This window comes from Microcebus murinus, chromosome 21 (assembly GCF_040939455.1).
Source record: "Microcebus murinus isolate Inina chromosome 21, M.murinus_Inina_mat1.0, whole genome shotgun sequence".
Lineage (NCBI taxonomy): Eukaryota > Metazoa > Chordata > Mammalia > Primates > Cheirogaleidae > Microcebus > Microcebus murinus.
The window spans coordinates 38,742,170-38,765,161 of NC_134124.1; the positions used below are offsets into that span (position 1 = coordinate 38,742,170).

The 22,992-nt window shown below is 40.2% G+C and overlaps 1 protein-coding gene across 4 annotated transcripts in view; it reads left to right on the forward strand.

Moving 5' to 3' along the window:
• Positions 1-2,344: 2,344 nt before the first annotated feature.
• The window catches only part of TAMM41 (TAM41 mitochondrial translocator assembly and maintenance homolog), a 58,546-nt gene continuing 37,898 nt past the window's right edge, over positions 2,345-22,992 (forward strand). For 3 of the 4 annotated variants that reach the window (XM_075996328.1, XM_012785260.3, XM_075996329.1), the window contains exons 1-4: positions 2,345-2,728; positions 4,983-5,165; positions 8,028-8,120; positions 15,930-16,080. In XM_075996328.1, coding sequence (XP_075852443.1) covers positions 2,603-2,728; positions 4,983-5,165; positions 8,028-8,120; positions 15,930-16,080 — 553 coding nt within the window. In that variant the 5' untranslated portion in view covers positions 2,345-2,602. Of the gene's footprint in view, positions 2,729-4,982; positions 5,166-8,027; positions 8,121-11,345; positions 12,604-12,918; positions 13,068-15,929; positions 16,081-22,992 lie in introns of those variants that run through there. The other variant, XM_075996330.1, reaches the window with a different exon arrangement.

A 22,992-nucleotide genomic window follows, 5' to 3' on the forward strand; every position in this document is an offset into this window, starting at 1 on the left:
CTTTTTAGCACCAGGGACCATTTTCATGGAAGATAAATTTTCATGGACTGGGGAGGGTGGGAAATGGTTTCAGGATGATTCAAGCACATTACATTTCTTGTGCACTTTATTCCTATTATTATTATATTATAATATATAATGAAATAATTCTACAACTTACCATAGGTTGGGAACCCCTGGCATACAAAATTTATTAATGTATACATGGGGAGCATCACAGAGTGATTAATCAACCCCCCAATGGGGTGCAGAAGCTTACATGCCATCTTGAGGTTATAGAAACAACAGAGGCTTGGATTATGGCAAAACAGGTTATGAAAGCAGAGAAGAGGAGGCCTGGCTAGCAAAGGTGATCTCGTTAGATAGATGAAACCTCAGAGGTAGCAGCCCTCAGAGAGAATAGACGGTCAATGTTTCTTTCAGACCTTTACAAGTGTCAGACTCTCAGGTAATCTTTCCTCAATCTGGACAAGGGAAGGCCTGTCTGCATCAATGCTGATTCTTGACAGATGCAAATTTTCCCCACGAAAGCAGCTTTGCAGGGTTACTTTTGTTTGATGACTCCCTGACAGCCATCTCAAAGTGTGTCAAAGAAACATATCTGTGGGTAAAATATTTTTATTACCTTCAATGGTAACAGCTTCCTGATTGGTCTCCCTATACCAATTCAAGCTAACATTTGATCCAGATAGGTCCCTGCTCATAACCCTTCAAGGACAGAGTAGTATTGTAAAAGGAACCCAGAGATGGAGCCAGACCTGGGTTTTGAGTCTAGTTTTGCTACAGGTCGATGCGATCCTAAGCACATTGCTTTAACTCTCTAGGCTTCTTCATCTGTAAAATGGAGGTGATAACTCCTCCTGCAGGACACTAGAGGGGTCTCAACGAGAAATGTCTGTGAGAATATGCCAACATTACCTAATGTTAGCTGTTACCACTTCTGTTATTTTTGAGAGACAGTATACGTTGGGGAAGAAGGAAAGAGTAGCTGAAAAGTCTCTGTCCTGGCAGTCAAACTACACCCCAAACAGCTGAGTGGTCTTCCACAGTCTCCCTAGTTGCACATAAAGAGGAAAACTCTAAAATCTTTCCTATGCCTAGGGTCCATTTCCTCCAGAAACTGCATTTAAAGCACACCATTAACAGGAAAACAAAATACACCAAACTCTGCAAAAGAATTTAAGGATGCTTATTCTGAGCCAAATATGTGTGACCATGACCCAGAAAGCCAGGCTCAAGAAGTGTTGAGCAAGTAGTCCTGAGGTGGTTGGATTACAGTTTGATTTTATACATTTTAGAGAGACAGGAATTGCGGGTAAAATCATAAATCAATTCATGGAATGTGTACATCGGTTTGGCCCAAAAGGGCAGGACATCTTGAAAAGGAAGGGGGCTTACAGGTTATAGGTGGGTTTAAAGATTCTCTGCTTTGTAATTGGTTAAAGAAATAAAGCTTTGTCTAAAGCCTTGGAACACTTTAAGATAAGGAAGTCTGTTAGAGACATGCCATAATATATGGACTCAAGTTATCTGTTAAGCAAATTGATGGCCTGCAGGGGATTTAACCTTTATTCTGCATGACCTATGTCTTGTTAATAATTACTTGTCTTAACTTTAAAGCAGGGTGTATAATAAGGTGTTTGCAACCTCCCTTCCCTTCGTGACCAGGAACTCAGTTTTAAGGTTTTTCTGGGGTCCTCTTGGCCAAGAAGGGATCCATTTAGTCAGCAAAGGGCTTGGGATTTTATTTTAGTTCACATCCCTTTGTGAGACCAATCCCTAAAGCAAAAAATTAAATACAAATATGAGAGAACATTTGTATAGCCCTTTACCGTTCATGGAGACTCTCACATCCATCATTGTGTTTGAAAAGGGCTTTAATAGGAAGAAATCACACCAAATCTTCACCGTGAAAACCTCCGGATGGTAGAATTAGGCATGACTTTAATTTTGTATTTTTCTAAATCTTCAAAATCTGCAATTTTGGAACTAGATAGAGATAATGGTTGCACAACACTGTGAACATACTAAATGCCACTGAATGGTACATTTCAGAATGGTGAGTTTTGCCTTATTATAAAAATCTTATGCGATACACACGCATGGTTTTATAGTCATTTCTTAAGACGTGGTCTGGGGAAAGAATTACAAAGAAGGCTTCTTAAGGCTGAAGACCAGCGCAGTTAGCTGCCACTCTTCTGGGCGCATTTGCTCAAGTCGCAGGTCCAGGTTTCCAGCCTGCAGCGCGCTCCTCCGACCACCAGAGGTCGCTGCGAGGCCCTCACGTCCCCACACGCCTGCGGGCACCGTCTCTTGCGTCTTTGAAGCGCGTGTGCGTGCGAGAGGCGTGGCCAGGGCGGATCGCCGTCGGCGCGACCCCAGCCCACCTGAGCGGCGCAGCGCCGCGTCTGCTGTCCGCGCTCCGGACTGGCACGGCGCTCCGTCTTTGGAGTCCCACCCTTCGCTCAGCCTTCCCTCCCTCGGGCCGGTCCCCGACTTCCATTTCCCCACCCCAGGCTCCCGGTCCCGGTATTTGTTCCCCGCCCGGTCGTCCTCTCCTCTCCTCTGCTCCGCCCAGGGTCCCCTGGCTCGGCCGCGGCCCATGGCGCTGCAGAGCTCGGGGGTGACCTTCCGCAAGATCCTGTCTCACTTCCCCGAGGAGCTGAGCCTGGCTTTCGCCTACGGCTCGGGGGTGTACCGCCAGGCGGGGCCAAACTCAGACCAGAAGGTGAGCCTGGCGCTGCAGGTGGCCCCTCCCCGTGAGCGCCGGTCAGCCCCGCGCCGGGAAGCTGCCGGTTCTCACATGTCCCCTTTGGCCTTCTGTCCCTCGGCGCCGGGAGCTGCCTGTGCGCTCTGTGCACTGCACGTGTCAAACTAGCACCGTCCAAACCGCACGCAGGTGTACTTGCATAGAGAGAGCGTGAGCTGAGTTCTGAAGGGAAAGTGGGAGTCCACTTGGGCCTAGAGCAGGAGATGCAGTCAGGCGGAGGGAAAAGGTCATGCAGAGGCCAGATGGAGGAAAGGAAAGAGTTGTCAGGTTCTAGTTCAGTGTTTTCAGTCTTAGCTGAACGTTGGAATTTTCTGGGGAATTAAAAGAAAATACCAATGGCTGGGTTTTGCCTATGAAGGTTCTGATTTAATTGGTTTGAGATGAGGCCTAAGCTTCAGGAATTTTAAAACTGACCCCACGTGATTGTAACTTGCAGCCAAGTTTGAGTGCTGAGTCTGTAGCCGTAGGAGAAAATACAAAATGATCGTCTGACTTCAGGAAGCTGACCGACTGGCTGTTGGGCCAGGTTAGGTGCAGTGAAGCTAACAGCAAAAGTTACTGGGTGACCAGTATGTTTCCCCATCCTTAGCCCATTTGACAAGGGTTTGTTTGGAACTAGGTATTGTTTACTCTTGAGAGTTGGCTGATTACAACAGTAGTAAGGGTACAGTTTTCCTTATTTCCAGAATTTAGAGTGCAGATTGCAATAGGGCCTCCCACTCTGGATACCTGGCTGTAATTTATCTTGTTAAAATTTACCTGTTCACTTCCTGATAAGGTCGTCTATACTATTGCTTTGATTGCCTGTTTCCGACTTATACTACAATTAATATTTTTCTTTAAATTGGCAGCATATGAGAAATTATACGTTATTATAGGCTAGTTATTTTTTCTAACATACATTAACATCGCACATTTTTTTAAAAAAACATTTCTCTGTGTCTCCCTCCCCCTAAATCTTAAATATCAACAGTGGTTTGTGAGTCACACTATGGGAAACGCAGAGCAGGCCTTGGCCTTCTGATAGTTACCTCTTTGTTTTTCCATGAAGGATTTCCTTTGAACAGACATGGAATTGCCTCCCAGAAAAGGTCCTTCCTTCCCTTTCCCTCACTGTCATTCCCTATATTCAGGTTAACATCTTGTAGATTCTAACACCTACATCTCTCTCAAAGCAATCCCTGCCCTCAGTGCCTTAGTTAATAAGTTTTCATTTCTCACCTGGAATCTTGCAGTGGTTTTGTATCTGATTTTCCCCACCCTTAATCTCTCCTCCCTCCAATCAGCTTTTCTGTAGGAAAATTTTCTAGCATGGCAAACAGGCTTCCTCTCTGGTTTCATCTCCTACCACATGAATATGTCCTAGTCATATCAAACTGCAGCTCCCAGAATATGCCTAGCTCTCATATCAACAGGAACAATTTTCTGTAATATGACTCCCTACCTTTCCCTTCCCTAGTACTTCCACCAAGCCTGTTAAACTCTCGTGTTCTTCAAGACTCATTTGTTATCTCTAGAATTTCTCCTTCCTGTTCTTCTGACCCAACCCCCATTCTGATTGAAGTTAGTACATTTTACGTTTTTCTGTCAAGTCAATTTAGTAATAATTTGTCTGTTGTCCCCAGTAAGCTCTGAGCTCTTCTCCCCTAGGACCTATCAGAGCTCATTAGGTACTCAGTGAGTGGTTGGTGAATGGGTAAGTGTTAAAATAACTTATTTCCCTTTATATAATACTTTATAGAGCTTATCCATATGGTGTTAATATGATCTGGAAGAAAAGTGGAACACAATTAGCCACACTTAGTTGAAAGGCAGTGTAGTGTAGTGGTTAGCACACAGAATTTGGAGCTAGGCTTAGGTTTGCCACTCACTAGTTCTGTGTCCTTGGGCAAAGAGCTTACCAAGTGCCTTGGTTTCCTTTCCTATAAAATTGGAATAGTATCAGTAGCTACCTTGTAGGGTTGTTTTGAGGATAAAATGAGTTACTATAAATATTATATATAAAATGTTTAGAAGAGTGCTGGCACAATGATGCATGTTAACTAAGTATTTACAACACAGCTCAGAGTGGTTCCAGACTCTAACTCAAGTTTCTGATGACAACACTAGGTCTTCTGACTATTAATAGCTTAGTATTTTAGATCTTTGTACTCTATCTAGCTGCCTCTCTAGGAATCAGTACTGAAACCATTCTCTTTTCTTCACCTTACAGAATGCCATGATGGACTTTGTGTTCACAGTAGATGATCCTGTTGCATGGCATACAAAGAACCTGAAGAAAAATAGGAGCCACTACTCGTTACTAAAATTTTTGGGGCCCAGGATTATCACATCCATCCAGAATAACTATGGCGCTGGAGTTTACTACAATTCATTGATCATGTGTGATGGTAGGGTAAGTGACTTCGGGCCTTTGTCTTACCTTGGGTGGTTATTAACCTCTGTTATTAGAATACCAGCTAAATATGTATGTTCTTGCAGCGAGGAAATTTTCACACTCCTGCTGGATGTCTTGAACCCAGAGATAGCACAGGAACTGAGTGCTCGTCTCCCCTTGACTGTGTTTGCAGTGTAAGAAGGTGGTTGGTGTGACTGATTTTGTTTTTTGCCTTTGGCCATGTGGTTCTCAAGTTTTAGGGTGCATCAAAATCCTCTGGAATGCATGCCTGTTGTACACACTGATTGCTTCCCAAGCCCCAACCCCAGAGTTGATTCAGTAGGTCTGGGGTGGGGCTTGAGAATTTGCATTTCTAAAAAGCTTCCAAATGTTGCTGAAGCTGCTGCCCTGGGAACCACATTTCGGGAGCCACTGGTTTGGTCAGTGGAAGGAGTAGGCAGGCCAATTTAGGATCAGGGTAGAGATTAATCTTATCTAGAAGGAGGAGCAGACAAAGCAAGAAGTTGGACGTGAAGAGGGTGTCATAGGTGGTTTGGAGCTTGTGGGCCAAGTGGTAGACAGGAATCTCTTGGTGCCAGCAGATGGGTGGAATTTGACAGTGGGATGTTGGAGAGCAGGTAAGTTGCAAGGATCCCCACAGGTGGGTTGTCTGACAACAGAAACCCAGCTGAACTATCTTTCAGATGAAGCACCCCAGTCTCTAAGAGGGCTGCCATGAGCTAGACAGGACCCCAGCCTAGGAGGACCAGTGAGGGTTCTAAATGAAATGCCTCCTGGCATTAGCTGGGCTAGGGATGACATATGGGTTTGACCTGCTGTGCCAACTCTGCTGCTGATTGCTTAGAGCAATAAGACTTTGACCGGCTTAGGAACCACCTGGGGATTTTGTTGAACTGCAGATTCTAATTCAGTTGGTCTAGGATGGAACCTGAGATTCTGGGTTTTTTTTCCTCCTTCTTCAATCAACTTAATGATTCTGCATTTTTTTCAAGCTCCAAGGTGACGCTTATGTTATTAGTCAAAGGACCATATTTTAAAGCCATCCTGTCCTGTACCAGCAAGCCATACCAGTCAGTTGCCTGTTAGGAAAACGGGGCAGCAAATCACCATCTGAGCTCCACTGCCCCGCCTCCCCACTGCGTCCATGGAAAAATTGTCTTCCATGAAACCAGTCCCTAGTGCCAGAAAGGTAGGGGACAGCTGCAAAGGGTTGGAGGTTGAAGTACTGACTTGAGAAGGATTTAAAGACCTGGTTGGACTTGAGTGGAGGATAAGTGCTGTGATTGATTGGTGATATCTGCATACCCTGTGGGCCATACATTTGCCTTTCTGTTTGAGGTCCAATCCTGCTCCACCTGCATTTTGCAGATGAGGAAATGACATGGTTCCATAAGGTTGTACAACTAGTTCATGACAGGTCCCTGACTTCCAGGCCAGTGGTGTTTCCATGACCTCCCAGCTGTTACTTGTTTGCAACTAGAAGGGCTTTCTGTAGTGCTGTCCCCAGAGTGGAGGGAAGAAGTAGTTATTCTGCACAGCCTTCCACTTCCACGTCAGTCATGCGAAAGACATAGCTTTGTTCTTTCTCCATAATTAATATTATGCTGAGCCTATCTCTAATTAGTAGTTTTCAACCAATATTACAAGCTCCAGTAACCAAATGTTTGGGCATAATTGTATGCTAAAGAACTGTACTTTTTTTTTTTTTTTTTTTTTTTTTTTGAGACAGAGTCTCACTTTGTTGCCCAGGCTAGAGTGAGTGCCGTGGCATCAGCCTGGCTCACAGCAACCTCAATCTCCTGGGCTCAGCGATCCTACTGCCTCAGCCTCCCGAGTAGCTGGGACTACAGGCATGCGCCACCATGCCCGGCTAATTTTTTTTTTGTATATATATTTTTAGTTGGTCAATTAATTTCTTTCTATTTTTGGTAGAGACGGGGTCTCTTTCAGGCTGGTTTCGAACTCCTGACCTTGAGCGATCCGCCCGCCTCGGCCTCCCAAAGTGCTAGGATTACAGGCGTGAGCCACCGCGCCCGGCCAGAACTGTACTTTTTAATTGAAATTTTTAGCTACTTTTTGGATAGTGACAGCTTGAGAAGGGTATTTGGATACTCAAGTTCAGTAAAGTGAATCTGAACATACCTGTTGAGACAAATTGGATTTTGTAACCTGGGAAAGCCACATTTAGGGTTTATACAAATTATGTTTAAAATGGACTTGACCATAATTCAATGTGTTTAACACTGATAAGGAAGTTTTATTTTTGGATGTTGCTTTGTAATTATAAAAGTGTTGAAATAGTCAATAGCAAAAGAGAAGTTTACTTTGTAAAGGATATCAGTGAAAACTTTTAATTAAAGAAAATTTCTTGTACTTTGTAACGAAGAGAACATTGGAAAACCAGACTGAAATTCTGGGACATAATTTTGACTCTTGTTAATACGAGTGCCACTTTGGACATGTTTTTTATTCTCTCTGGACCTCAGGTTTTTTATGTCTCACATACGGAGCATGAACTAAATTACTGCTTCTCAAACTGCCTTTGGGAAAGGACCAGTTTTTTACATCCAATTAACGGAGAACCAATACTAGATAGCATCTAAGAGCTATTCCACCATTAACATCACATGGTCCTAAGTTAAAATAGTGGTCACCTCACATACTTTAGGGGCCAAATCAGTCTTGGGCTCTAAACCTCTGAGAGATTTTGGTTGAGATGTGTGTTTTCACAAGGTAAGCTATTGTGCATGTCTTTGAAAATCAAGGTACTACTCTAGTCAAGAACTTGATCTATTTTATTTTGTACTTACGTAAGCATCAACATGATATTTTACTATTTTCTGCTCATTTCTTTTCCAGCTTATCAAATATGGGGTTATTAGCACTAATGTTCTGATTGAAGATCTCCTCAACTGGAATAACTTATACATTGCTGGACGACTCCAAAAACCGGTGAGTGAATGTTTTAAAGGCTGCATAATTAGGGATGCCTCTCCTCTCTGAACCAGACTTTACTTTGATCGTTATGATTGCAATGAGATGGACCTCAGGGAAATAGAAATGAGTTTCAGATTCATCTTACTTCCTATAAAATTTATTGCCAAACAATATCCAGATATTCCTCTGTGATACTGGGATATAAGAAGAAATATATATTTGGTCTTTGTCCATGGTTCCTTGCTTAGAGCTCTCAAAACTCTAGGAATATCTTAGTGATTGGGGTAAGAAGAATGTCTTTTGTTATTCACAAGTCTCTGTCTAGGATACCTAGGTTTATGCTAATAAGGGGACTCTTGATGTGCCCTTAAATATATTCAGGATAGGTGCTGGTTACCTAGGAACCAACCAAGTGATTAGAGGTTGAAACTTTCAGGCTCCCTCCTCTGTCACCTTAAGGAAGAGGAGGAAGGAGATTGAGCGAATCACCAATGATCTAATCAGTCATGTGTAGGTAATGGAACCTCTGTAAAAATCCCTAAACAAAGGGGTTCTGAGAGCTTCCAGGTTGGTGAACATATCAAGGTTCTTGGAGGGCAGTATGCCCACAGAGGTCATGGAGCTCCACGCTCTTCCTCTTACCCCGTATCTTGCCCTATGTGTCTCTCCCATTTGGCAGTTCCTGAGTTGTATCTTTTACAATAAACCACTAAATGTAAGTAAAGTGCCTTCCTGAGTCCTGTGTGCCATTCTTGCAAATTATCACACCAGAGGAGAAGGGCGTGGGAACCTTGATGTATAGCTGATTGGTCAGAAGTACAGGAGACCTGGACTTGGGTTTAGTGTCTGCAGGGGGGGCAGACTGTGGAACTGAGCCCTTAACCTGTGGGCCGTGACTCTAACTCCAGGTAGTGTCAGAATTTAATTTAGTTGTTGGACACCAAGTTGGTGTCTGGAGAGTTGGATAATTGGTTGATGTGAGAGAAAAAAACCCACGTATTCACTGATAGAAATGCTTGGAGTAAGACAGATCGTTGTATGCCCACCCCACTGCTGTCCTCTAAAGATTCTTCAATTGCCTGACTGGATGGGGCGCAGACTTGATCCATCTGGGCTGGGGAGGGTGGCAGAGGAGGTGCCCGGTGCTTCAGTGCAGCCTCTCAGCACCACCCAGATCACATTCTCTCCTAGGACATAAGTGCCACGGGGGCACTGTTGCCTACTGATGTACCCTAAGGGTGTCTAGGACAGTGCCTGGTGCAGGGTATGCTTTCAGGAGCTGTCGAGTAGATGAATGGGCCAGGCAGTTATTCCAAGGGGAGTAGTACTCTGATCCCTCTTCTTATCTCCCTCAGCCAGTGGCCACACCCTGTCATTGCTTCTTACATCCTGCTTCTCCCTGGAGAAAACAGACAGAAAACAGGTTTAAAAAAGCAGGGAAGGGACTTGAACTTTCAACAGGTATTTGCAAATGTCACCTTTTTTCAAATAAATGGTCTATTTTCTGAGAAAGGGTCTTGGCATAGTTTAAGAACTGTGTTAAATGGTCACACTTGCTAATCTCACATACTTCCCACAAAGAAAATTTTCATTGTGCTGTCACAAGGTCTCAAGCTCCAAAAGAGGGTACTTGGATCATTCTCCTGTGACTCCCTTAAAAGTGGTGTGTTGCTTGTCCTTTCATAGTGAGCTGTGGGGAAAAATTAGAGATTTATACCATCTTAGCTCACTTGATTTGTGTCCTAAAAATCTCTTTATTGATATACTTGGGCTGTCAAGATTCTTTTGTCTTGTACTTGGGCTTAAAATTTAATAGTGTTGCTCATTAAAATGTCTAGAAACACTTGATTTGGGCAATGGTTACACAGGCATATGCACATGTAAAACTTTATCAAACTCTACCCTTAAAATATGTGTACTTTACTGTATGTAATTTTGACTTCAGTAGGAACAAAGTCTAGAAACAATAGGCTTAGTGAAATAATTTCATATCTATATAGATGAATTTCTCATGTCTATACTAGATAACTAGTAAAGCTCTTAATTGAGCAAACAAATGCAATTGAAAATTTATAAATATTTTATTTCCAAGTTTTTTTTTTTAATTTACAAAATATATATGTACCTTAATGGGAAGAGTAATGAATGTGGAAGCAGAAGCCTTGGGTCATATTTATTCCTATCACTTATTAGCTGTTTATATGAACTTGGGCAACTTGTTTTAGCTTCCTGAGCCTTAGTTAATTCATCTGTAGAATGGGGATAACAATACTTGCCCTGTCTGTACCACAAAGGTGTTTAAAATTAGAAACAGTAGTAATGCTGGAAGAACCCAGATGTTTTAGAATCTAAGAGATCTAGGGTTAGGGCCCGGCTCTGACACTTCCTGTGTGACCCTACACCACTGACTGAATCTCCCTAAGCCTTGGTATTATCTGTTCTTGAGTCTCAGAAGAGTTCCGAACAGCTACACTTAGTAGACACTCAGAAAGTGATCTTTCCCTTTTCTCTCTCTTTGCCTATCTCAGTTATTTTGAGATAAAATGGTATTGAATGTTAAAGTGATGTATTCTCTGTTTTATATTTTATGCTTAGAATATTTCAAAATTAAAAATAGACTTTAGAAACCTTAAATGCCATGAAATTTCAGAATGTAAGCACTGGAAATGACCTCAGCTTTTATCTAAATGCCGTAATATCCTTATAAAAACACTAATTCAAGACAAGTAGTAACAGCTACACTCATACTATGCAAAACTGCATTGCTCATCTAACTTGAAGAAGAAAATGTTGATAGCAATGATTATCCCTCAGGCTTGTTAAGCTTCTAGCACAAGAAAATGAGGCTATCTTAAAATTCATTTGAAAGTGTTGAACATATAAATGGGGAAAAAGTTGAAAATGATAAATGGGCCAATTAACTCTCCCTCCCACTCTTGGTAGATATCACTTAATCAGAGACTTCTTGATCATGATCACAAACTATTTTTACCTCTAGGTGGCAGCAAATATTAATCAACCTAGATAAACAAATCTGATAAAAAGAAAAAGTGGTAGCATTTTGGACAAGAAAAATGGGTGACTGTCGTAAAGAATTTTGAGAATATAAGTATGAATTCTCTCTCTTTATGTATTTTAAAAGGAGTTTTAAGGCCGGGCGTGGTGGCTCAACACCTGTAATGCTAGCACTCTGGGAGGCCGAGGTGGGAGGATCACTTGAGGTCAGGAGTTCAAGACCAGCCTGAGCAAGAGCATGACCCTGTCTCTACAAAATATTGGAAAAAAATTTAGCCAGGTGTGGCAGAACATGCCTGTAGTCCCAGCTACTTGAGAGGCTGAGGCTACTTGGAAGGATGGCTTGAGCTCAGGAGTTTGAGGTTGCAGTGAGCTATGATGACACCACTGCACTCTAGCTGGGGTGACAGAGCAAGACTCTGTCCCTCCCCCCATAAAAAGGACTTACATTAAATCATATTGTCTAAAGCTCCAAAATTGTCTTGCATCTTACAAATTGAAATAGAATTTCTCAATCACTAGCAATTTAAGTCTTCAAAAGGAATATATAAAGGAGTATATTGCTTAAAAAGATGGGCATTTCTGGGAAAAGTTGAGTGAAATTAAATTTCTATCATACTTTATGATTAATTTACCTCATAGTCAAGGAGATGCCCCTTTTTTGTTTCTAGTACAGCCTTAAGTTTCTGAGTCATTTACTAATACTTTTCCAAGTAGAGAACCGTGGAATTTAAAGTATTTAATAGAACATAGTAGTCAGTCTTTTTTAAGTCAAAGGAACCTCTAAGTCATTTAAGTAATAGTCATTTCCCTAATGAATTTAACATAATTTTGAATTTTTGCATTTCACATTGTTTTTGGTGTATAGTGATTTTGCTTGAATTTTAAAAGCATCCACATTGCCATGCAGTGGTATTTTTGCCGCCTCGTTAAGAGGATTGTATTTTAATATATTCATTGCAACATATTTGCTAGTAATGCAGCTTTATTTTTTATAACAGCTTTAATGAGATACAATTTACATAACATAAAATTCAACCATTTAAGGCAAATAACTGAATGGCTTTTAATATATTCAAAGAGTTGTGCAACCATCACCATATTGTAGCTTTCTTGATTGATTTTTCATGGATAGAAAATCCCAGTGGTATAAGACATCCCAGAACTGGGAGTTAGAAAACTTGGCTTCCTGATTTTGGCTCAGCCCTGCTGTGAGCAAATGTCTGGGCCTCTAGCCTTTGAAACGCAAAGATTGAGTCATTCATTTAGTTATTCAAAAGACAACTAAGTTTATTCTCTGTGTATGCCAAAGGAATAAAAATATAAAGCACCACATTGTTCGTCCTGAAAGAGCCCACAATACAACAGGAACATAATGAATAAGGCTTCTTCCAGCTCTGATGTTCATCAGTTCTTCTTCATCTTCAAGAACAACTATTTAGAAGAGTTAAACCTTCTGGTCAGTTGGAATGGAAAAGTTCTGGTGAGTGGTTGAGTATTTGAACACTAGGTAGGGCTGTGTTCTTTGTGACTAAAACTCACTCTTTGCAATTCAAGTAGTCTCTTGTTGTGACTGTTACAGAGGAGATCACATGTGACTTTCTCTTTTTTCCTGTCTTGAAAGGTACTCACAAATCTCTCCTTTGAAAGTCCCTTCAAGCATTGCCCCTTTCTCTGTCCAGTAAAGATTTTCTTCCCTGGCAGTACTGCTAATGTTATCTATGCAGTTCAAGTCAGGGCATTCCCAATAAGATACAAACAGCTATTCACAACTCTGAGGACTTTCTTTTTTTCCCAGGCCTCTCTGGCAGTGTCCCAAGAGTTCACGGGCTTTTCATTCCGAACAACAAATAACAGTGCTGCTGAGACAAGTTCCTAATTCACCTTTCGTTGAAGAACCAGATCAGCACAGTAGCAGAGTCCTCCGAATTGACATTTATCTTTTGAGTAAGGATGCTTTTATTTTCACTCTCTTAACCTTAAATAGCAAACAGACTTTCTTGCAACTAAGTAGAACAGCTTTCTTGGAGAACAAGTGGTATTTTGTTAACTAGGAAAATTTCCCCAAACTTATTCTTTCTTTGCATCTTTGAATGGTTAGCATCTCAAAATAGCTTCCAATTTCACTGAATATCTGTAAAAAGCCATCAGAAAAAGAGAGGGTGAAGAATTATTAAGAAGGACCTGGTGAATGGCAGTGAAGAATGGGAATATGGAGATAGAGAGGCATTACAGAGTTGTAGAAAGAGCACTGGACAGATCAGAGGACTGGATTCTGGTCCAGTGTGCCACTACTTTTGGCCTCAGATTTCCCATCAGTAAGATGAAAAGGTTGACCTCCTAGATCCATGATTCAATGTAGAATAGAGTCATCCCTCACTATCTGTGGGGAATTGGTTTCAGGACTTCCCCAGCCCCTGTCGGATACCAAAATCCAAGGACACTCAAGTCTGTGATATAAAATGACGTGGTATTTACATGTAACCTATGCACATCCTCCTTCCCATATACAAGGGCTATCTGGAAAGTATCCAGTTCTCATATTTTACATCATCTCTAAATGACTTGTAGTACCTATACAGTGCCTACACATGACTTTATTCACGTGGATTCAATGTAATACTTGGCATGCAGCAAATTCAAGTTTTGCTTTTGGGAATTCTGTGAAAATTTTTTCTGAATATTTTCCATTTGTAGTTGATTGAATCCATGGTTGAGGAACCCATGGAATAGAGGTGACTGTATAAGGTTTGGGAAAGTTATTCAAGGAATAAACATAGGAGATTTTATAGGATCTTAAAATTTGTTTTAATTCTCTTTCAAGATAAGAAGTTAACCAGAACAGATCCCTAACAGTGCATGAGAATAATTTAAAATACTTAGAGCTGGATTTGCTGAGTATAAGGGTGTTTCCCTGGTTTTTGCCATTAACTTGCTATGCAGACTTAGGCGAGTCATGTTTCTGGGCTGGTCCTTCAGTTTATTCTCTGCAGATAATTATGATAATAATACCAAACACACCCAAGTGCTGAAAGGCTTAATTAATGTCTATTAAGTCCTCATAATTGTATCTCCTGATGGTATTGAATCAAGTGGCTTACATACAATATATGAGGTTTGTATGTTATAAATATTCCCCTAGGAAAAAAATACGGGAAAAAAGGTAAAAGAATTTAGATTTTTAAACCTGATTTATAAAATACTAGTATGTTTTATAATACTACTTTTATAATTATAGAAAAGAGAGAATAAACTATACCTTGGGATACATACACATGATTCTCCTCTTTCCTTACTCTCCAGTAAAATTTCATTTTGGAGTTTCTCATAGTGTGTCTTTTATGTATTACTTAATTTTGCCAGAAAATATCTGCATTTGACAAAAGACAGTTTATGCCCTGTTTTCAAGAATAAGAGGAAAATTTGTTGACACTACCAAATGGTTTAGAGATGGTGGATACATTTCAGATAAATGGGAGTTTTTTTAATAGGGCCTTCTGGACCTGACTGTTTGTATAGAAAATCAGAGCAGCATGACATTTTAAAAAGATTATGGGGTATAAGTTGGTATAACCACTCTAAAGAGCAATTTGGCAGTTCTAAGTATATACATTAGAGTAGTAATTCTCAAAATGTGATCCCTGGACGTTACTTGGGAGCTTATTAGAAATGTATATTTTCAGGCTTCACCAGGCCTACTAAAGTAGAAATTCTGGGGGTTGGGCCCAGAATATGTGTCTTAATAAGGCCTTAATAAGGCCACCATTAGCTATGCTAATGCTAGCTAATGGTGAACCCCTGGCCCAGAGAAACTCTGGAGTTGTGTACCAAAAAACACGTACAGGTAAGCTCACTTCAGCTGAAGGTTTGTATGCAATATCTCCTGCAATCTTTCCAGCAACCTTATGAGCTTGATTCTGTTATTAACCTCATCTGATAAGGACTTGTCTCATAGTCACAGAGCTGGGAAAAGATGGAGGTAGGACTTGAACACAATCCCTTAACTACAGTGTGATCTTTAAAACAGAGAATCTCAGACCAGACTGGAGCTCTTTATATTTTAATGGATTTGGGGAAAATCACAGATGGCAGCTGCTTCTGTGTATTTAGGAAAAATATCCTTTTAATTGATCAAGACAGTTGCAAGTACACTTGGTACTCTTAATCATATTCAGTCTTTGTGTCAATTCTTTGATGTAAATCAATTATCCCTATTTTATAGATGAATACTTAAGTTCCCAGAAGCTAAGTAATTTCCCCAAACTCACACAGCTAGTAAGAACCTGGACTTGAGCCCAGACCTATATCCAAAACCCATGCCTTTTCTACTATAGCTAATTTTCTTTCCTTTTTCCTTAGTCAAGTTCAAAATCAGTATTCTAGAAATCATGACCTAGAACATGAACTGCCCAGGTTAGATGTGGGCAAGAGTACAGAAGTTCTAAATAAGTAAAATGCCTTTGTCTAATGAAAAATTCAGAACAATGAGATTGTAAAATTTTAAAACATTAACGTTCCCAAAAGACATTTATTCTTTTTGAAAACCTGTGATATGTCTCTTCATTTAAGAGGAATATTTATTATGTTTTCTTTGGCATATTGGTCCTTTCCATGTCATGATTTCTCTTTTCCATAGAAGAGGAGATTCTGGGATTGCTTATTAGAATAAGTATTTTGTGTAACTGAACTAATATTTCAGGATCTTCAGTGGTGAGAGTTTGGAATAGTTCCAGTGTACATGTAAATCCATGGCTTGAGCAATACTCCTTGCTTCTGGAATGTTTTTTCCAAATGTTCTGCTTCTTTCAGGTGAAAATTGTAGCAATGAATGAGAATGTCACTCTTAGATCAGCCCTTGATAAAAATCTGAGGAGTGCTGTGACTGCTGCTTTCCTCATGCTCCCTGAGAGCTTTTCTGAAGAAGACCTCTTTATAGAGATTGCTGGACTCTCCTATTCAGGTTAGTATAGTTGATGCTCAAATATTCTGCAAGCAGGAGATTTGTTATCTGAAGACTGTGCACATATCCTGCTCCTCACTTTGCCTTGAAGTCACAACAGCCTTAGTTGTAAATCTGTACTACTTCATGTGTAGGATCCTACACTACCCACCTGACATGCTTCCCTACCTCCACGGTCTCTTCGCTACATCTCTACACTTACTGTCCTGGGGTAATTTTGTTGTGTTGTTAATTTTTATTTTGAAGCCATTTCAAACTTACAGAAAAGTTTCAAGAATAATACAGAAGACTCGTATATACCCTCTCCCCAAACTCACCAATTTTAAATTTTCATCGCATTTGTTTACTCATTCTTACTGTATCAGTGGTTTTCAAACTTCAGTATGTATCTGAACAACCTGAAATACTCAGGTTAAAACACAGACTCCTGGTTGAGAAGGTCCAACAGCTGATTTGGAAGCTGTGAGGTGGGGCCCAAGAATTTCTGTTTCTAACAAGTTCCCCAGGATACCACTTTGAGAACCACTGCCTTCTCTGTCTGTGCAAATATACTATTATTTTTTTCTGAGCTGTTTGAGAGTAGGTTGCACATGCCATGTCCCCTTCAGGCCATATTCTGTACTTCAATTTGTTTCCTAAGAATAAAGACATTCTCTTACACAACCACAATATAGTTATCAAATTCAGGAAATTAAACACCGATACAGTGCTTGTATCAAATTTACTGTCCACATTTCAGATGTTGCTTGTCCCAACACCCTTTTTGGCATTTTTTCCCTCAAGTATGTTACTGCTTCAGGAATCATATCATGTTTAGTTGCTGTGTCTCTTGTAGCTTTTAATCTGGAGCACTTCTTCAGCCTTTCCTTGCCTTACATGACTTGTGCATTTTTGAAGTCTACAAGCAAGTAATGTTTGCCCTTGTATAGTTAGTGTTTTCTTCCTTCTATGCAATCCGTTTGGGTGAAGATCATGCAAATATCCTTCTAATCAGACTTTCCCTCTTGGATTAAATAATAATCCATTGATTATTCTTGCTCAAACCGGTCTTTAAGATGATGGTTACAAAGTGATGATTTTCCAACTCCACTTCTTCCTCCACATTAAGGAAAAGCTTTCTCTTCTTCCTCATTCACTTGTTTACTTATTTGTCTAAATGTTAACTTCCTTTCCCTTTAATTGTGTTCCACAAGGATGTCAGAGGCTCTTCTGAAGGGCAAGGGGGAAACTGAAAATAGGCCCCTCACCCTGGCTGCAGCCAGAATAATGCCACATTTATCTATTTGAATATAGTAAGGTTCCATGTAAGATGTCATTTGCAAAAAAAAAAAAAAATAGTCTGCTCCTTTAAGTTTGAAAACCACTGTCTTAAATAAATATCCTGTTAACTTTTAAATGTGAGTCAAAGAAACTTGTGCTCAAAATATTGCAAAAGCAGTTTACTTATTCTCTGAATCCCAGTACAGATAAAATTTCATGGAAATTTAATGCTGTAGGTGACCTTAGAGGTCTTGTTCTTTGGTCTTCTCAAAATTCAAGCACAGTTACAGCTGTAACTACAAAACTGGAGACAAAGGCAGTGAAATAACCTAAGTCTGGTTGCTTCCAGCGTCAGCTGGCAGCATCCCTGCCTTCCAACAAAAGGTGAAGGGGCAAAGAGTGGCGTGGCTATATACCAGAATGGGTGGGCCTATGGGCAATGTGTGGGAAAAGACAGGCACTTTTTTAGTGTGGTTCCATCCCCATACTCCCCTGTGAAAAGAGATGTAACAGAAAGAAGCCTTTTATGAAAGACTAATTTTGTGGGAGAAGATGCAGGACTGTTCTCTGTTTTGCCTATACTACTACCACTCCTCCGTTTTTTTCCCTTGTAGTCAGTATCAGCATACTGATGGGTGGATTCTGGGAGTTCTCTGTAAATTCTGAACATTGACTAAAGAAGTTTATCAGATGACATAACTGCTTTCACCTGTTTGCAGACTTTCTTAAGTTAGCCTTGAAGCTGCTACCAGTCCTACAATTTTTGCTGTAACTAGACTAGGGAGGGTAGAAAAGGACCTAGGTCCTGCAGGTAGATCTCTTTCATAGGTATGAGACTTGCCCCAGGCAATGTGTTGAAAGGCAAGTTCCCCTGACTTTCCTAAGCTTCTGAGAACTCTATCCTAGATTTGACTGGATTCTATCCCTTCAGTAATCCACCCAAATCTCCCAACCCTCAGAATATTCCAAAACTTCGATTGTCCACCAGTCTCATTTTTATTAATAACTTTGAAATTTTCCTTCTTTTTTCAGTTGAGAGATTATATGCGATCCCTAACCTGTGAAGTTCAACATTTCTCTTGGGAGAGGGTGGAGAAGGATCAGAGAAAACAGCTTTGCTCCCTGTTATTGGACAAGTTCCTGCCAGTAATTATTTAGGCAGAGGCAACATCTATCGGTATTACCAGTAGGAATAATAACCCCTTATGTTTTATGTAGTATTTAAGGACTACTTTGACTGCCGTGGTCAGTGTTTTTGGCAGCATTATTTAAAATGATGGGTGAGAAAGGAGTAGGTGGAGGATGGAGCTGCACACTAGGAAGGAGAAAGCTTTCTAATCCTTCAGTTATTCTTGGAAGTCAGCATTTAAGTGACCAGGAAAAGAACCAAATGAATTTTAAAGGGTCACCTTGAACTTTGCTATGCAAGTACAAACTATTGAAATGGCCACTTTTAGGCAGTGATCCTGGTTTAACATTTATCAAGTGAATCAGCATCCCATACCCTAAAGAACTGAGGGTAGAATTTCTGCTCTAAGGAACTTCACGTTAATAAACATGCAGTCACAGTGAGTCAGAGAGTGGTAGATTTAAAAACAACACGAATGGAAGAGGCAAGGGCGTGTGAAAGAACATGGCTTGTTTAAGGGCAAAAGCAGTAGATTGATGTGACTGAAGTCTATGGCTTATGGCGAAAGAAAATAGCATTTATTATTGGATGCCAAGAACTACTGTCAATACTTTTGATGTGATAACTAGTTAAATCGTGACAACCTTTTGATTTGGGTGCTGTATTAGTGCTCCATTTTACAGATGAGAAAACTGAGGTCCAGAGTGGTTACCTGTGTATCTCAAAAAGTTTTCAATGAGATAATATATATATCAAGGCCCCCAGCATCTTATCTCATTGATAGTTAGGACTCAGAAAATGATTTATGTTATTTTTATGTTTTATTGTTGGCTACACACATAGGTTTTCCTCAAATTGTGAGATGCTCTTATTTGCTCAATCATTCAATGACTGATGGACACTTAGGTGAGCTCCGTTTGTTACTGTTTTGGTAAAAACACTGCTGTGAATCACTCTGTACAAGTTACTTTGGTAGAGAAAGAGGAAGGGGCAGAGGGGCACTAAGTTCCTTGGGTGTGTTCTCCAAAATGGAATTATGTTGTCATTTATAAGAATTATAAAACTTGTTACGTGTTGATGAATAATGCCTGTCAAATTTAGCAAAATTAGATCAGGTGGGTTGAAACTTGACAGCCCCAATTCATCTGGCCCTTTAAGGCCCTTTAGGAATGAAAAACACCTTCAAGCGCTCTTGTGTAAGAGAGAATGGATTTCTTTCATTGTCAGATTCTCTGAACGCAGGCTCAGCTACTTCTAGGAATAAGACGAAGCAGTGAGGAAGTTGCCAGTTGGATGATTCTTGGGGAAAAAAATTAACAATGGGTGCCGGCACTCTAAAGTGTGAATAAACATCCTCATTTCTGATTTCTGGATTCTGGTAAAAGCCAGTAAAGGAACTTTCTCTGGAGTGAAAGCTGTTAAGATTTATTCTGTGATGGTCAATCATCTGAAACCTTGTAAGCTGTCTCATTGGATGATCTGCATGTTGGGAGTTGACTTGTCTGGGGAATTTGGAAGCCTATTTCTCTATGCTTGGCATGCTTGAGCTTTTGCTGAAGCCTCAGCTGGAATTTTTGTACTCAGTAGTCACTTGCTAATTTCTGATAATGCAGTACTCCTGAAGGGGTATAAATTATTAGTAGTATCTAACAGTTTTTGGATTAGGTACTGTGTGTTAGGTATTGTAATGTATTTAATCCCTGAAATTTTTTTTTTTTTTTTTTTTTTTGAGACAGAGTCTCACTTTGTTGTCCAGGCTAGAGTGAGTGCCATGGCGTCAGCCTAGCTCACAGCAACCTCAAACTCCTGGGCTCAAGCAATCCTCCTGCCTCAGCCTCCCGAGTAGCTGGGACTACAGGCATGCGCCACCATGCCCGGCTAATTTTTTTTTATATATATATATCAGTTGGCCAATTAATTTCTTTCTATTTATAGTAGAGACGGGGTCTCGCTCTTGCTCAGGCTGGTTTTGAACTCCTGACCTTGAGCAATCTGCCCGCCTCGGCCTCCCAAGAGCTAGGATTACAGGCGTGAGCCACAGCGCCCGGCCAAATCCCTGAAATTTTTAAACGAATTACAATTATTGCTCCCATTTTTCATTTGAGGTTGCTGAAGCCCAGCCCAGAGAAGTTAAGTAGCTTATCCTGGGTTGCATAACTTGTAAGTACCGAGCTAGGATTGAACCCAGAAGGTCTTAATCCTAGGACACTGCTCTTAACTTTTTACTGTTCTACGAAAGCTCTGTGATGGTAGGTGTCATTCCTGGTTCACACCTGGGTCACTCTCCCCTCCACCCCGGGACCCACTGGCTCACCCCACCCGCTGTAGGCCTCAGTTCTGGCTTGTCATGGAGGTCTTCCCTGGCCCCCACTGCCACCCCACTGCTCCCTGTCATCTTGACTGGCTTTTGTTTTCTCCATAGCACATTCCACAGTCTAACACACTGTATATCTTATTTGTTAGTTGGTTGGTTTGTCTTTGGTCCTTATTGCACCATTAGAATGTGGAGAGCGAGGATTTTGTCTTGTTCTGCTCATTCTGCTCCATACATACAGTAGTACCTGACACATACTAGGTGCTTAGTGTTTGATGAATAGATAAATGGTTGTGATATTGCTTCCTTCCTGAACCAGTATAGTGAACCTGATTCCTCCCTACACCCATCCACTTAGTGTTCTCCAAAGTATAGAAAAGAAAAAGTGTTTCTGATTTATATCACCTGGCAGATCAGGAATTTATCATTGTCTCATTTTCTTCCACATTTGAGTTAGTACAATATAGCATCTTCTCTGTGGCCATGGAGCTATTTTTGAGAATGTATTTTATTTAATTTTTTTTTTTATTTATTTAAATTTTAAATTTCAATCCTTTTTTTTTTAGACACAGAACATACTTCTGCAGAAGAGAATGTATTTTAAATGGTACATTAGACTGCCTCCTATAACTACTACGTTAGTCATTTTTGTTAAAATAAATATAGTAGTCCTTCCTCATCCACAGAGATACCAAGGCCCCCAGTCAGTGGATATCTGAAACTGTGGATGGTACTGAACCTTATATAAACTACATGTTTTCTATATATACCATGCCTATGATAAAGTTTAATTTATAAATTAGGCACACTTATAAGAGATTAACAATAATAACTAACAATGAAATAGAACAATTATAACAGTATACTGTAATAAAAGTTATGTGAATATGATGTTCACATGCTTTTTTAAAATATCTTAATATTTTTGAACGATGATTGACTGGGTAATTGAAATTGTAGAAAGCAAAACCATGGATAAGGAGGCATTACTGTGTAATTTAGTTCACTTTTAAAAGACTGAAATTGGACCCCTAACTTATACCATACACAGAATTAACTTAAAATGGATCATGGATGTAAAAGTTAAATGTAACAGCTCAACTATAAAACTCTTATAAGACTGATATTAGGTTAGAAAATGGTTTTTAGGTATATACCCAAGCACAAGCAACAAAAGAAAAAAAATAGATAAATGAAGGCCTTGCGCGGTGGCTCACGCCTGTAATCCTAGCACTCTGGGAGGCCGAGGCGGGCGACTGCTCAAGGTCAGGAGTTCAAAACCAGCAAGAGCAAGACCCCGTCTCTACTACAAATGGAATGAAATTAATTGGCCAACTAATATATATAGAAAAAATTAGCTGGGCATGGTGGTGCATGCTTGTAGTCCCAGCTACTAGGGAGGCTGAGGCAGAAGGATTGCTTGAGCCCAGGAGTTTGAGGTTGCTGTGAGCTAGGCTGATGCCATGGCACTCACTCTAGCCTGGGCAACAAAGCGAGACTCTGTCTCAAAAAAAAAAAAAAAATAGATAAATGAGACTGTATAAAAATTAAAAACAATACCATCCAGAAAGTAAAAATGCAACTGACATAATGAGAGAATATATTTACAAATCATATATATAAGGGACTAATATCCAGACTACATAATCTCATTGCTGGTGAGATTGTAAAATGATGCAGCTGCTTTGGAAAAACAGTTTGGCAGTTCCTCAAAATATTAAACATAGAGTTAGCAATTCTCCTAGGTATATACCCAAATGAAATGAAAACATACGTCCACACGAAAACTTCTACACACAAATTCATAGCATCTCTATTCATAATGAATAGCCAAAAAGTAGAAACAACCCAAATGTTCAACTGTGGAATTGATAAATAAAATTGGTGCATCTATACGATGGAGTATTATTTAACCATAAATAGGAGTGAAGTACTGATACATGCTACATGATGAACCTTGAAAATATTTTGCTAAGGTCATAAAAGATGACATATTGTGTGATTCCATGTATATAAAATGTCTAGAATAGGCAAATCTGTAGAGATGGAAAGTAGATTAGTCTTTGCCTAGAGCTAGGGGTGGAGGGGTGAAGGGAGATGGGGTTGTATATCCCTTATCTGAAATGCTTGGGATCAGAAGTGTTTTGGATTTTGAAATTTTTCAGATTTTGGAATATTTGCATATGTATATCAGTAATATATCTTAGAA